This window comes from Elephantulus edwardii, unplaced genomic scaffold (assembly GCF_000299155.1).
Source record: "Elephantulus edwardii isolate Elephantulus edwardi_28Jun2011 unplaced genomic scaffold, EleEdw1.0 scaffold00031, whole genome shotgun sequence".
Classification (NCBI taxonomy): Eukaryota; Metazoa; Chordata; class Mammalia; order Macroscelidea; family Macroscelididae; genus Elephantulus; species Elephantulus edwardii.
Genome location: NW_006399781.1, coordinates 17,331,278 through 17,348,405, shown reverse-complemented (window position 1 = coordinate 17,348,405; position 17,128 = coordinate 17,331,278). Strand labels below are relative to the sequence as shown.

The following is a 17,128-nucleotide window of genomic DNA, read 5'->3' as shown; positions in this document are numbered from 1 at the left end:
GATGTTTATTGTAGCTTTGTTCCCTCAGCTTTTGTTAGGCCAAGGTTTAGTAGCTTACATATTCCATATCTAATCACTCTTGATGGCAAAACTTTGGGCTTGTACATGGTCTTCTAGAATGCTAGCTAAGCCTGTTTTTGACCAGAAGTTGTGCTGAAGGCCCTAGTACTGGTGAAGGGCTTTGCTGATTCATTATGTGAAGATTATGGGGTGTTTTCAAATCTGCCCCACATCCTGCTCTGTTTCAAAGTGTTGATGTTGTTAGGTGGCATTGAGTTTACCAAGACTATAGCGACCCAATGAGTAAAGAATCTGAATTCTGCCCTATCTTGTACCATACTTCCTATGCCCGATATATGTGAGCCCACTGCTACAATCATTGTGTCGAACCACTTTGAGGGTGTTGTTCTCCTTTGCTGACCTTTCACCTTTATAAGTGTGATGTCCTTTTTCAAGGATTGGCCTCGCCTAACAAAATGTTCCAACTGTTTCACTATCATTGCCTCTAAGTAGAGCACTGGCTGCACTTTTTCCAAGACTATTTGTTTGTTCTTTTGGCAGTCCATGAGATATTCTTCTCCAATAACATAACTCAAAGGCATCAATTCTTGACATCCTTGTCATTTCAACTTTCAGATGCACAGGAAGCAACTAAAAAGACCATGACTTGAATCAGGTGCACTCTAGTCTTTAAACGGACAACACTGGTCCTTAGCACCTTTAAGATGTTCCCCCAGTATAACACATCTTCTGATTTCCTGACTGCTTATACCAAAGAGGTTCACTATGAATCCAGGATGAAACTGTTAACAACTTCAATATTCTCTCCATTTATCATGATGTAGCCTATTGCCCAATGAAGATCTTTGTTGTTTTCATGTTGAGATCAAGAAGGGCTATAGTCTTTGATCTGCAGCAAGCACCATAAGTCCTCTTTACTTTCAGAAAGCAAGGTTGTGTCATCTGCGTAATGTAGGGCACTGAGTCTTCCTCAATTCTGATGTCACATTCTTCTTCATAAAGTCCATCTTTTAGAATTATTATCTCAGCATACAGGTTGAACTGATAGGGAAAAATGACACAGCCCTAAGGCATACCTTTCTTGATTTTAAACCAGACAGTGTTCCCTTGAGTATACAATTAAGTGTTCTGGGATTCCATTTTTCTCCATAATTTGTTATGTTCCACAATAAAACACAAATACACATTTCTCTGCTTTCAGCCAGGATCCATCTGTCATCAGCAATAATATCCCTGGTGCCATGCCACGGCCTTTTCTAAATCTAGCTTGAACTTCTGGCAGTCGTCTGTTGATGTACTACTGAGAGTGTAGGCAAGCATTTATATATAGCCTTCTTGTCCCCCACGATTCACTGTGACCACAGGGAGGAGGTTCTTCTCTTTCTCTGTTAAATTTCTGGAAGCTCTACTGTTTTGCTTGCTAATACAACTACATAGGAGTTATGAAAGCCCTCTTAATTGTTGTGCCTCATGATAGCCATAATTTTTCATAATGCCCCCAAGCTTGAAATTCTGGCCTGTCTTTCCTTCTGGGCAGAACTTTTGCATTACTACTCCAGTACTGAAGGGACATATAGTGGTCCACTTCTGTGAGTAAAAGCCCTGATCTATCAGCAGGGACTGGGGCTTGAGTGATCAGGGAATCAGTACCTTGACTTGCCACATCTAAGGTACATAGCTTCTGCCCTTTCAAGTTTGTCAGCCAGAAACAGGGCTTCTAGAACTTAGGACTAGAGTGTATTAGGAATGATAGTGGACTTCTACTACTGGGGTTAAACTGAAGTCTTAGATTATAGAAAGGGAAGCTCCCAGGTATTTATTTATAAATAACCAGAATAATTTCTGTAAAATGGATCTGGGAGCTGGGGAAAGGGAGGAAGCCATAGTTCAAATGCCACAATTTCTGGCTGTTAATAATGAGACTTAGGGTCTGGAATAACTTCATTTGCTATACATTTATGGGACAATTTTAAAAACTTTAAAATAGCTGTTTCTTAAAAGAATTTTCTCCAGTTACATGGTATTTTGCTGGAAGCACCGTTAGCCATTCTGTGCCATAGTATCTCAGAAGCAAAAATTTATTACCCTTATTTTTAATACTTATTTACTATACGGTATTTCAAATTCCTAAAAATTTTATATAATTAAACTGAAAATTACTCACAAGGAATATTTTAAAGTGTCATCTAGTTCCATGATAGCAGCCTGGTTCCCACAGCGGTAACAGTAATTTGGTGCACTGAAAATGGTAACCACATTCCGATCATGACACCAATTATATCCCTGCAGCATGAAACAGAAGAGTTAATTTCAAAATAGCTAAGTTTGAAATTCAATTAAAAAAAAAAACAAAACACCTCTCACACCTACAAATACTCTGCAGAAATGTAGTCTTCTATGTTAAAAATGAAATACATGTCAGATATGGGGTTCTGTTACACAGAACTCATTCAGTGTGTTCTAATCTTCATCTCTTAGCCCTCTGCTGTTTGCCTAGTGTATACTTTTTGGATCACAGCTGAGATATGTACCAAAATCTTTGCAATAACAACAGCAGATTTCTCAATTTCTTTATAAATTGTGTCAATTTTGGCACAAAAGCAGCTTAAAGCTATTATTAGATAAATACAAATTTAGAACGACTTCTTCCTCTAGGAATTTCACCAATTTTCACCAGTAATTACCTCTTTTTATTCTCAGTGACACCTTTTTTGGTCTTAAAGCCTATTCAAGACTCATATTATTAACTATACTCTGGATAATTATCTGTTTGACACCAATACACCATTTTTCTCTTGCCTGTCGTGTCTGCGAACACCCTGGGGCTTCCCTATTAATTCGGAAGGAGATGGATTTAGGTTCTATTGTTAGGTGTCAAGAATGACCATGAACAACTGATCTATGAACAACAGATCAGAACCCTGTCCTATCCTGTGTGCCATCCTCATCATCTGACCCACTTGAGCTCAATGCTACAGTCACTGTGTCAATCCATCATTTTGTGCAGGGTCTTCCCCTCTTTCGCTGATCTTCTTCCACCTTTCTAAGCATGATGCACCCTTTCCAAGGAATAGCCTCCCAGCACCATGCCCTAAATATGTTAGATGAATTTTTACCATCCTTGTCTCTAAGGAATACTCTGGCTGCATTTTTTCTAAGACAAATCTGTTATATTAACTATGATAAAATGGTAATAACATAGTAATCTGATAGGCATCACTTTAACTAAGCACCAAGGTCAGTGTCAAAAGCAGTGGTACAGATTTCCTGTCTCTCTACTGATACAATGTCAATGACACAAGTATCGTGTTACTGCATTCCTGACCAAAAAAAATGCTTATCTTGAACCTGTAACATTAAGGAAACACCAGTCAAATCCAAATGGAGGGATCTTTTTACAAAATAAATCATGTATATTCTCAGAAAATATTAAGATCATGTCTCCCAACTCTCTCCAAAATGGTCTCAGGAATTAATACCATATCAAAAGAGACGAAAGAGACATGACAATAAATGCAACACCATTCTTGATTGAATAGTTCTCTAAGTAAATTTTGCTGTAAAGGACATTAGTGAGATAATTAGCAAAATTTGTTTAGATTATTAGATTGCTGTTGTGTAACATAAAGTCAGAACTGATTCATACCTTTGGGTTGGCAGCACAATTCCTTACCACAAAGCCACCCTATTAGATTAGATAGATAAAATAGAGAGAAATACAGAGAGACAGTGGGATGAGGAGAGAACGTGAGTATGTGGTGTACCATAGAGTTGGAACCAAACCTATAGCTGACCCTCCAGTGGGTTTTCAGAGGCAGTTAATTGCACAGCAAGAGATTGCTCATCCTTCTCCCATGTGGTGGCTGGTGGCCTTGTACTGAACTGTGAGCCTTTGGGGTTGCAGTGCACCTTCTTGCCACTAGGCCATCAGAGCTCCCTACTAGTACTTGATACACGTTAGTGTCCTGATGATAATTATGCTACAGTAAGAGAATGTCATTTAAAACTAAGAAAAATTTGACTATTTGGGGAGTAAAGTAGTATGCAATTTCCTTTTAAGTGGTTTGGAAAAAACCCCATAAGCTGTGAAACAGAAAACAGTGATAAAACAGACGTTAAAAATATTTTTATTTGAGGAGTATGAGTGAAGAATACAAAGAATTTTTTGATACTTGTGGTGTTAGCCTAGAAGTTGGCTTTTTTTAGTCACTACAAGTTAGTCCCCTCTGGTCTCCAGCTTCCTTAACTGCAGACACATGATCTTGCAAATCATCCACAGCTGTGGGAATAGGATAAGAGAAATTGTGTTTACACATGGGGTAGCAAGACTTGAGGGAGACTGGAGCAGACCCTGTTGGTGAGATCCTGGTGATGGTGTTGGAGGAGTGGGGCACTGCTGTGGAGGAACTGTGGCAAGGTGTAAGCAGAGGAGCTCTGAGATAAAGGCCATGGTTAAAAGAGCTGACTTTTAATTGTCCTGAGATAAACCTTGCTTGATGACTTGGATTTGACTGCTAAACTGAAACCAGAGCCTGGACTGAGGAATTGTGCCTTGGAACTTGGGCTAAAAATCTAATTTGTTTTGGATGATATTCTTTACCTCCACCCCTTTTCAACTTCTTTCCCTAATAAACTCCATTGTTGGTACCATAACTGGGAATCAGCAACCAATAAACAAACCTCTTACTGTTGGTGTGAAAGCACCATGGGGCTGGGTTACCGGTTCTTTATCTACTCCAGGGCCATGAGAAGCTATGCTATTTTTACTCTCTCTGGCCCTTTCAGAGAGATGCTCCTATGTCCAGTTTTCTGCTCTTTAGACATTACTATTTTTGCCATTTTTCTTTCAAGGTCTTACTCTCTTTGGCCCTTTCAGAGAGACACGGCTCTGTGCCCCTATGCTCATTTTTGGTCTTTATAGACACTACTACTTTGCAACTTTTCTCTCAAGTCTAAATTAATTTAAAAAGTGAGTTAAAATATTTTGCACGTTGACTTTTGTAAAAGCCTAAAATCAATCTATTATTAAGTCTGGTGAACTTACGGTTAATAAAAATTAAGAAGTACGCTTAAAAAAAAAAAAAAACACCTCAAAAAAAACCCACAAAAAACACAAAACACAAGCCAATAATTTTACCACGATTCACTATTACTTTTCAGTTTAACTGCTAAAAAAATCCCAAAGTCCTATGACCAAATTTTTCTTTTTTAAAAAGAAATGATTCTTTTTCTCTAAGAAAAAAAAGTTTGTATTTTAAGCCACAAAATCTAATCATACGACTCAAACAACTCCTTTCATAGCCAATGAACAAAACTAACCCCTAGCTGACCCTACAGTGAGTTTCCGGAGGCTATAAATTGCAGGCAAAGGGACTGTTGTCTTTCTCTCATGGAGCAGCTGGTGGACTCTAATGTCCTGGGCCACCAGAGGTCCCAGAACCTTATTAGATATACATATTTATTTTAGAACAAAGATTCTTCTGTAATTAAAGTACCTACCTCCATTACAAGTTGGTGAGCACGAGAAACCAGTGTGAGACCATTGGCATGGTTGAATGTTTCTGAAATGTCTTGTCCAAATGTGTAGCCTGCACCACGTGGAGAAATACCCCATCCACCACGATCATCTGGATCTGACCATAGCAGGTCACACATTGGGCCCTAATCAAGAAAATGAAGTATATGTTACAAATTAAGAGCAATCATATGTAACCAATTATATTTTTTCCTTCTTTTTTTACTAAGTTTACCTCATGAGGAACTTCCTGTAAACGATCCAGGGCTCTTATATGGTCCAGTGTATCTATAGATGGAGAGAGGCCACCATGGAGGCAGAATATCTGTTTATTATAAAAAGAAAAAGCGTTAGTTTTATCAATTGTTAAGTTTATCAACTACATAATGACTAAAATTTTCAGTCCTAATAGTTCTTCTTTTCAAAGTATAATTAAATAAAACTGAGTACAGAAAGTGTGTAAAATTCAATAGAAAACAAAAATTTCACCAGAGATAACTATGAATATATTTTCTCCTTCTCTTCTTCAAGTTACGATTCTAGTTATTTTATAAAATACTTGATCCCCCTTCCATTCTTACTATTATCACCCTGGTGGCTAAGACCTTCACTCTTATGAACTGCCCTTACATTTTCTACTGAATTGAAAACACAACCACTTCCTGCATTCGTTCTAACAGTATTTCAATTTCTCAGATTTTCTGAATACAAATCATGTTACTAGTAAAAATATTTTCATTTCTCATAAAGAAACTTGAAAAACCAAAAAACCTGAAACTACCAAGAGGGCATTTTTCTCCTGATTTTAATGAGAAAGAGTCTAATGTTTTATACACATAAAAGCAAAATGTATTTATCAAATTAAGAGTTTAAAATAAATCTGTCCATTAATTTTTATGTTAACAAACATTATACTGATGCTTAACAAACTGAAAGCAACCATAACCAAAATTGAATACCCTTTTCACACATCACCCATGGTCTCTGTGTATTAGCTCTTTTGTTTCTTAAAAGTACAATGACAGGAAAGATCTATGGCTTATTACAGATGAGAGTTATTGAGGGGATTATACTATTTAACTTGAGTATATTAAAGAAATAAAGTGTCTACTTTGTATAAACACTTAAAAAATATATTGGCCATCAAGAACACATTCTATAAAGAAAATTTCTGCTAAGGTCATCCATTTTAGATTTATCATGAACACTAACAGGCAAATCTTTAGAATAACTTTGTCTGGTTTTATGTTAATGAAGATTATTAAAAAAAAAACCAACAACCTGAAACCAAACTTAACTGAAATTTAATACCCTTTTCATAAATAAACAACACATTGTTTTCTATCATTCTGATGAAAGTAGGTAAAATAAGTTCCTTTAAAGACATTAACACTTTGTTAAAAAATGTAGTGGACTGCTAGGATTATGAAGAAAAGATCATAGCCAAATTATATTCTTAGTAACTCTTGACAAGCTGGAATTTTATAAAGTAAATTTTTGAGAACTGGAAAATTACAGTTCATGCTTTTATTTAAATTAGTTTATGTTAACAATTATTACAAGAAACAAGTATAATTTGCTTCTTAGATTTTTAAATGTTTTATATTGTATCTGAAATACTTCTTTGTAAAGGAGGTATACTACGTAATAGTTTGGAATTACCATGAAAATAAGAAGGAAAAGTTACTCACGGAAATCAGTAGACTATGTATAAAGACTATTTTAAAAAATACTTTTGGTTTACTAGTATAAACTAAATGTGTCCTATCACTTATTAGTAACATTTGGTGTACCTTCCCATGAAGTACTTATACACATATTTGAAAACAAGGAAAAACATGGTTTAAATGTAAATAAAAACTTACCCAGCTCTGTTTTAAAATTTCAAGTATTAGAAAAAAAAGAGAAACCCAAAGAGATGTAGAAACACAGGTAAATCTGGATCTTCAATTACCAGTACAATTTTCACAAGCCCTTGAAATCTGAGATATATGCACATACACACCTGACCATCTACTAAAGCTGTAAGAGGAAGATAATCAAATAGATCTGTAAAATATTTCCAAACATTGGCATTTCCATATTTTCGAAGACATTCATCATAAAAGCCATATACTTGGGTAATTTGTCGACTTTCATGGTTTCCTCTTAATATTGTAATGCGCTCAGGATAACGCACCTGAAGAAGAGCAAAAGAAATTACTGACATAATCCTATTTTTATTCTCAACATGTATGTTGGGGCGCTCTGGTGGTGCAGTACATAGGGAATTGTGCTAACTCTAAAGGTCATGTCTCAAGGGAGCTCTGGTGGCCTAATGGCAAGAAACTGCACCGTAATTCCAAAAGTATATGGTTTGAATCCACTAGAAGCTCCGTTGGAGAAGAGCAATCTCCTCTGGGGCCAGTTGGATCTGATTCAACAATATGCAACTATCAATTAATCAATAAATAAATGTTGTGTCTCTTCAAAATCACTGGCAGTTCTGCAGGAGAAAGATGCACAGTCTCAGCTGTGAGTTGGTTCTGCATGAGTGACGATGGCATGAGTTAATGGCAAAGAATGAGTAACTGCTAAAAAAGCAAGCATTATTTTGCCAAACGCAGGCAAAATTTCTAATCTATTAAGAAGTCTCCTTTGTATGACAAAATATAGTTGAAATGCTTTATATAGTATACTATTTAGCCAGGAATGTGTATTATATAACAAGTATAAAAAAGAACCAATTCTCTAAAGTACAAATTTTTCTCCTCTCAAAGGAGAAACTAGGATATAGGACAAATACTCTACAAACCAGAGGCTCATCTACCCTGAGGCCAGAGTGGTGCTTGATGTGCCTGCTTATAGTTGGTAGACTACAGTACTGGAGAGCAGAGTGTTTTCTCACTGTTTAGTCTTTATCCATTATTTCCTTATCCTGTGTGTCCAAAGGATTGCTCTTTCCCTGCTTACTTATTTATTTCTTCTATCAAAACTCAGCTCAAGTCTTCCTTATTCTTTGAAATGGTCAGCTATAGCATTACTCTTTCTTGCTCTAAATTACCCTGAAACTTATTATTTTACCCTTCATTCATGTTACATAGTGATTTACTGCCTTGCTTTTCTTTTATTTCCTAGAAAGATTGAATTTGTTCCTAATCATAAAAACCATTAATAACTTGTGTGGACCTGATACCTCTTTAATAGTAGACACATAATGAATGCTTAGTAAATAGTAAGTGTACATTTACTGCTTTTTGGTTAATTCATACTCTATCTGCTCTGAGATAGAGTAGTCTACCAACTGTAAACAGGCACATCAAGCACCACTCTGGCCTCAGGGTAGATGAGCCTCTGGTTTGTACAGTATTTGTCCTACATTATAGTTTCTCCTTTGAGAGGAGAACAATTAGAGGACTGTGTGTAAGACTACAAATAGCACTCAAAATTAGGATGCATAATAGAACTTTATAAATTATAATGATAATTGATAAAATATGTTCCACGAACAAGGTCTTCATCCCTTAAACCCAATCTCACCATGAGTCTGGTTATATTTAAGTATGTTATATTGTGCCTTTATATGCATTATTATATATACACGAATGTATGTCCACATAATAAAAAATATGCGTATTGCCTATTTTAAACCTTAATAAAGAAAAATGGCATTTAATCAATCATACCTTTAAGGACACAAGAAGAGTCACAGTCTCCACTGAGTAATAACCTCTGTCTACGTAGTCACCCATGAAGAGGTAATTTGTGTCTGGTGATTTTCCACCAATTCTGAAGAGTTCCATAAGATCATGGAATTGACCATGAACATCTCCACAAACGGTGACAGGACAGCGAACCTCTTGCACATTTGATTCTTTTGTTAAAATTTCCTTAGCCTGTTAGAAAAAGACAATTACAAATTAAAGCATAATTTTAGGTCTGAAAAAGATTAATTTATAAAAGACCATCAATGAATTATTCATTTGTATAAGTATACTCTTACACCAGACAATTGGCTAAAAAACTTTTCATTTTAAAATATGCCACTCGGCTTGAAACACAGAATTTATGTATAAACACTAACAAATGTGCTTAAGAGAGTTCATTAATTAGCTATTATGTAGTAATATTGTAAAAGTAGGAAGAGTTCAAAATGAAAAAATTTATTAAAATATTAATCTCACTTAAAATCTAATAAAGCAATACAAAAACCAGAGATGAGATAGTTTAATACACAGTAAGTGGTTTATCAGTTTGATAAGCCATTCATTTTTATGTACACCACACACAGCAGAATATTCCTAAAAAGTTCCTGTATTTATGTAACAACCATCTGTCAAGAGTCTACTACTATTGGTTGGGCACCATGAACAGGTCAAACATATGAGTTTACTGGCCTCAAGCACTCTTACAACTGATTCAACCAAACAAAAGAAAAATTGTGAATTAAGAGAAAGAGAAAGCAAGTGAAAATATTAAGATAAACATATAGAACACTTGTCATAAAAAGACATTTGTTAAAAAAAAAAAAAAAGACATTTGTTGACTAAATCAGTGTAGGTCCAAAATATCATCGATTTGGCCAATCTTAATTGATTTAGACTCACAATGACCCTGTCTGTGCAAAGTAGAGCTGCTCCACAGGTTTTTCGATCTTATGACTTTTTAAAGGCTATCTATCAGTAGGCCTGCCTTTCAAGACACTTCTGGGAGTGTAAACTGGTAGCTTTGGGGCTAAATGGTTGACTGCTTAATTGTGTGCACCACCTGGGCACTTCTTGCTTAAAATCATCTTACGAGAAAAAGTTCCCCAAAAGAAAATTCTTCATTTAAATGCATTTAGAATATCACCAGTGGTTAAATGATGATCTTTTCTCCCCGCTTTCTGAAAAGCACTAACATCCTTCACTGGCTGACTAGGAAACTCTCAGAAACAATTGATACAAAAGCGTTTGCGAATTCAAGAAGGCTTTTAACAATTTTTATTTTATGCTAATTAACTTAAAAAATTTAAAACCTCTAGACTCCCGTAACTTAACATGTTGTTGTTGTGTGCCGTCGAGTCATTTGCGACTCATAGCGACCCTATGTACAACAGCCCTAAACTCCGCTCTATCCTGTGCCAATTGCATTGCCTGACATACCCATCCCGATTACCCCAGTCACTGAATCAATCCACTTCATAGAGGGTCTTTCTCTCCTGCGCTGTCCCTCTACCCTCCCCAGCATGATGTCCCTCTCCAAGGACCTGTCCCTCCTTACATGTCCAAAGTATGTCAGACGAAGCCCCAGAATCCTTGCCTCCAAGGAGTAGCCTGGTTTAACGTACATAAATTAATTTTCTAAGTCTAGCTAAAGATATCTTTTGTCATTTTTTTCAACTACTTCAAACAAATTTATCTAAAAAAGAGACGAGATAGCAGCCATTTATCAAGATAGGCATTAATAAACAAAAATATTAAACAAAATTCTGAGACTTTTAAAAATGTTTTGTCCACATATAATGAACATACTTTTGTTATTTTTATATGAATTAATATATCCTATTTATGTCAATTTGTTTCTGTTGACTATTAATTTCCTCTTATACCAAGTCAAAGTTGTTGCATACTGTCAAGATGCAACACACCCTACTTCTAGTGGGTTTTCAGAGGCAGTGTATTACATGAGAGGTGACTGCTTAGCTTTATCCCATAGAGTTAACTTGTTGATTCAGATCATGTACCATCAGATTGGCAATACCAGCTCCTAAGCCACTAGCACACCAAAACCAAGTCAGACTGAAAATTTATAATTCACACCGTAGAAATCACAAGTTACTCTATCATGTTAATCCATGCCAACTGGATGCAGAGAGCCTGGAATTTTATTAGAGGTTAACACAGTTTACTGGTTAAGTAGTTTTGCTGCCAACTGAAAAGAACATAGTACAAGTCCACCAACTGTTATACAGGAGAACAGCAATCTCCTCCTGCGTAATTTACTGCCTCTGAAAATTTGCTGGAGGGCCAACCATGAGTCAGTCGGCTCTGACTCAATGGTACACACCACTACCACCTTATTTATTAAACAACAGCGTTAGTGGTGAGTTAGATCTAACAGTGGTGGTTTTTCTAGTGTTCACACTGAAGTTTCTAAGGTATGATTTTGACTGTGGCTCTGACCTCTTTTATTCCTCCAAACTTTCAAGGCTTGGTTCTCTAGTTTCCCTTTTGATTATGAGGTATCAAATATTCTTCCAGCAAATGCCTTTTCCACTGAAATTAACTCAATAGTCCTCACAGGAATTATGAATATAGCCTTTCCACTTCTCCTTGCCTATAATTAGAATGAGATAATATGTACAGATTATCATACAGAAAATGTGGTTTATCTTCCCAGTTCTAATTGTGTGACCTCTCTTCAAGGTCTCTTTGCTTACACTAGTTATCCATGAAACACATTTCTAAAAGATAAAGTCTTACCTCCCAAATGTATAATTCTTCCTCAAATATAGTCTTTTAGGATTCATTTGTAACCATGGGGGAAAATACTTCAGCGAAATTATTTCACTTAATTTTTTTTGGGAAGCTATGATGCTTTCTCTCATGCTAATAATAGGAACTAGCAGACCTTCCATCTATGTTTTCTGTAATCCTTAGTAAAAAGAAGTGCCACTCCATGCTTGTAAAAGGTATACATCTTTAGGTATTTGATTTACTAGTCAGAAGCAGGCAGTGCAAAAGGTCAACTCATAACTGCTGTTAGGTTTGACAAATGATAAAAGTATGGTTCAAAAATGTTTAGGGTCAAAAATCAAGTAACCATTTTACCAGAAAACATGTATTTTTTAAGACTGCTTCTCATTACTGTTCAGGAAGAAAAAAAAAAAAAGGAACAGTATTAGAGTTCCATTTTTAGTTTCTTTATAAGCCAACTCTATACAGGAAATATGCTTCATATACAACCATTAGTATTTATTGTTGCAGAATAAAGTACGAAAATTCAGTATCTAATTCCAGTGTTCTTTTAAGATATATGCTTAACTCAGTACGAGTTGCATAAAACTAGATAGATGCATATATAATTTGGGTATTTCCTTGTTTTTATCTATATATGGATGAATTATCATAAATCAAACCAATGTAGAAACCACACACAAAAATTCACATCCTACTCATTCTAGAATTATGCTTAATCTATCCATATCTTTTTACAAGTATTTTGGTATTAAAACTTGATAGGAGTTAAAAAACTCCTTTTCATTACAACATTATGAATGAGGTTTCCTCTGATTATTCTACTAAAGGAGCTCCTAAATTCAAGTTCACCCTTCTTCCCTTTCATCTATCTACTTTTTCTTCCCATCACGAATGTCCAACATTCTAGTACATCCATTTATCATGTTTCTTCTTCTGTTAATAACTGTATCTACAGAAATTTAAATATGTAAGAGGGTAACTCAAATACATGTATAGCTATGTGTCGTCGAGTCAACCACAACACATAGTGACCCAATGAACAATGGCTTTGAACTCTGCTCTATCCTGAGCCAATCTTAACATCTCTGACAGACCTCAACCCATTGCCAGTCACTGTATCAATCCATCTCACCCAGGGCCATCGTCTTCTGTGCTGACGCTCTACCCTTTCAATTATCATGTCTTTCTTCAAGGACTGGTCCTTCCTGGTGACATGCCCAAAGTATGTGAGATGAAGCTTCAAAATTCTTGCCTCCAAAGAGCAGCTTGGTTTCACCCTCTCCAGGACAAATCTATTTGTTCTCTTGTCATGTTCAACACTCTACTTCAGCACCACAAATGAAAGGCATCAATTCTTCTGTCATCCTTAGTCACTGTGCAGCTCTATAATGCATAGCAAGCAACTGAGACGACCATGGCCTGGATCAAGCGAACCTTAGTCTCTAGAATGACATCACGGCTCTTTAGGACTCCAGAGAGATCTTGGACAATAGATTTTTCTTAATACAATTTGTCTTTTGATTTCTTAATGGCTGGTGCCAAGAGTGTTGACTGTGGATGCAAGCAAGATGAAGTTCTTAACAACCTCAATCCTTTCTCCATCTATTATGATTACTGCCTATTGGTCAGGCAGTGAGAATCTTTGTTTTCTTCATGTTGAGATGCAATTCGTATCGAAGACGGCAGTCCTTGACCTTCTGCAACAAATGCTTCAGTTCCTCCTTAGTTTTGGTAAGAAAGGTTGTGTCATCTGCATAATGCAGGTTTTTGACGAGTTTTGCTCCAATCCCGATGTCATATTCTTTTTCATAAAATTCAGTCTCCCAAATGATAAGGTTTGCATATAGATTGAAAAGGTATAGAGAAAAGGATACACACTCCTGACACACATCTTTCTTGATTTTGAATCATGCAGTATTCCCTTGCTCTGTTGGGACAATACCTTCTTGGTCTAGGGATAGATTTTGCATGAGCACAAATGCTACGGTATACATGTAGTTGCTGTTGTTGTTATGTGCCATCAAGTTGTTAGTGACTCATAGTGACCCTTTGTACAACAAGCTCTAAACCCTGCTCTATTCTAGCCAATTTTACTGTCTCTGGCATACCTACCCTCATTACCTCAGTCACTGAGTCAAATCCATCTCATTGAGGATCTTCCTCTCTTGTGCTGTCCCTCCACCCTCCCAAGCATGTCCCCCTCAAAAGACTGGTCTCTCCTGGCAACGTGCTTGAAGTATGTCAGATGAAGATTTAGAATCCTTGCCTCCAAGGAATAGCCTGGTTTCACCCTCTTCAGGACGAACTTGTTCATTCTCCTAGCAGTTCATGGTATATTCAATATTCTCCAGCACAACTCAAAGACATTAATTCTCCTCTTTCATCCCTAGTCATTGTCCAGCTTTCTGATGCAGAGCAAGTAACTGTGAAGACCATGGCCTGGATTAGGCGCACCTAAGTCTCCAGACTGACACTGTTGCTCTTCAGCACTCTGGAGGGGGTCCCTGACAGCCAACTTTCCCCAATGCAATTTGTCTCAATTTCCTGGCTGCTGGTACCAAAAGTGCTGCTTGTGGAGCCAAGCAAACTGAAGCTGTTAATAATCTCAGTCTCGTCACCATCTATCATAATGCTGCCAATCGGCCCAGTGGTGAGAATCTTTGTTTCTTGAGCATTAATTCAATCAAGTGCCTCTTTCCTTACTCAAAGACAAAACTGCTAACCCAATTTTAACAGTATTTTATTCTCCATTAAACAGAAAAAAAGAGAAAGCTTCAGCTTATACACTGTATCTTGCACATTACAAAACAAAAACTAACCAACACACAATAAAATCAATCTTATGCTAAAAGTTTCAAAAAGTCCAAGTTTTTTCAAAGACTGAATAGGAAGACATTTGATTTCAAGTTTTCCTCCAATTCTCAAAATAAAATTACTTCCTTTGTACAAAATATTTGTTGACTAAATTCTTAATGGTGTTTTGCACCTTCTGTTTTAATATATCATGGTGGTATACATAGTGCAAGTCAATACTCTCAAGTTACACCTCAAATTACTTTTTTTTGCTCATATAAGCATTTTAGTCAGAGGACAGCATGTAAGGGACAATTATTGTGTTCCAAATTACAAGAAAAAAGCAAATTAAGTTTAAACTATCCTTCCCTACAAAGGAAATGAAATCTGTATCATAGGTTTTCCCGGAGTTAACATGCTTATTAGAGAACTTTAGACTCGTAAATGCTAGAGACAATTAAAAACAAAGTTAAAAGATAATCAATTCAAAGGAATTTAAATTTTCTACTTAATCTACTATAGATTTAATTTTGTGATATACATTAGTAAATCAAGCCTGTGATGTTTCTCTCATGCCATTCTTCCTAAGAAAAACTAAATAATGGAAATAGACTTTAAGATAATTCTCTAGGCACTAATTTTATCTTAATTCCAAGCATCATTTTTTTTCATCAAAGGACTTTATTCTCCAAGTCCTTATTTGTCTTGAAGAAAGAAAAACTTTCTAAAAATTTTTAAAATCAGAATAATGACTTAAGTGGCAAATAAAAGACATTTTAAATAAATATCTTTGTTTTAATCTACCTTTTGTAGACAATTTTGCAAAAATCTTACTTTTCGTAAAATCATTGAACTGATTTTGACTCATAAAGACCCTCTATGTATGAGAATATGTCATGTTAGAAAGCTGAGAAGGTATGAACATATTAAAAAAAATCTGGGAGCTTAGTGGTAAAGAGTTGTGCTACCAATCTAAAGGTACACAGTTCAAATCTATCAGTGGATCTGCAAGAGAAAAGATGGGCAATCTCATCTCATGCAATTTAGTCTCTGAAATTTCAATGGAGGGTCAGCTGTAAATTGGTTCTGACACAACAGTGTACGATAGTCATTAGAAGTAACTCATGGTAGTTTAGTTTGGCTTGTCCATTCTGTAAGTGACACAAACATGAATTGGGTCAAGTTCATATTACATTGTAACCATCCTATTTAGATGAAGTAAGAAAGAAAAGAGGCACTTCCTACAAGACTCCAATTCAGAGTATAACACAACAAACTGTCAAGGTTGGCAATGAATTCTGTCCAAAGGATATTAAAATGAAAGAATCAGTTAAAGTTTCTTAGCTGTTAACACCATTATTTTTAAGTGGGATGAATTAATATAAAGTAAAATTAACTGTCTTAAACAATCCAGTGGCATTTATCCTATTACATTATTGAATGCTGTGTTACCATTACCATCTTCTAGCTTTAAATATCACTGCTACTAAAGGAAACCCTGGACTCAATGGTTAATCACTTATTACCTCCTCCACTTAGCCTGAAATCAATCTGCTTACTAATCTGATTATTTCATGAAGGCAATCATACATAATCTTTCATTTAAAATAATGATGCCTCTGAATTGTGGTGTTGGGGGTAGCCAAAATTTAATATACTACAGACTGCCAAAAAGTACAAATAAACCTGCCCTGGAAGAAATGTAGTCAAAGTGCTACAAGGATGGTAAGACTTCATCTCACGTATTTTGAGTATGTTATTAAGAAGAGGCAGTCCCTAAAAAAGGACATTATGCTTGAAAAATAGGTCAGTAAAAGTCTACTAATACCGGTGAAACAGACCGATACATTGATTGGAAAAAAGATTTATGCACAGCAACAACTGCAAGGGTAGCACTGGACTGTGTAGGGTTTATTCTGTTGTACAGAGATTGGCTAGGAGTGAGAGTTGATGCTATGGCCTCTAAAAACATCATTTTCAAGGTTCCCCATTGTAGTAACCAACAGAAATTCACTTTTGAAAAATAGTTAATATTCCATTGCATGAATACAATTTGCTTAATCATCTGTTGACAATTGTGTATTATAATCCATTCATCTACTGAATGAAATGGCTATTCTGCCCATTGGGCTATTGTGGGTAGTACTGTTATAAACATTTGTTGTTGTTGTTATGTGCCATGAGTCTCCTGCGACTCATAGCGACCCTATGTACAACAGCCCCCTAATCTCTGCTCTGTCCTGTGCCAATCGCACTGTCTCCAACACTCCCATCCCGATGATCCCAGTCACTGAATCAATCCACCTCATAGAGGGCCTTCCCCTCCTGCGCCGTCCCTCCACCCTCCCAAGCATGATGT

The 17,128-nt window shown here is 36.1% G+C and overlaps 1 protein-coding gene across 1 annotated transcript in view; it reads right to left on the bottom strand.

The window, feature by feature from the left end:
- PPP2CB (protein phosphatase 2, catalytic subunit, beta isozyme) overlaps positions 1–17,128 on the bottom strand; it is a 42,412-nt gene that overhangs the window by 9,824 nt on the left and 15,460 nt on the right. The window contains exons 2-6 of the mRNA XM_006884123.1: positions 9,202–9,411; positions 7,542–7,715; positions 5,772–5,861; positions 5,521–5,682; positions 2,186–2,304 (exon numbers count right to left, since the gene is read on the bottom strand). Coding sequence (XP_006884185.1) covers positions 2,186–2,304; positions 5,521–5,682; positions 5,772–5,861; positions 7,542–7,715; positions 9,202–9,411 — 755 coding nt within the window. The remainder of the gene's footprint in view (positions 1–2,185; positions 2,305–5,520; positions 5,683–5,771; positions 5,862–7,541; positions 7,716–9,201; positions 9,412–17,128) is intronic.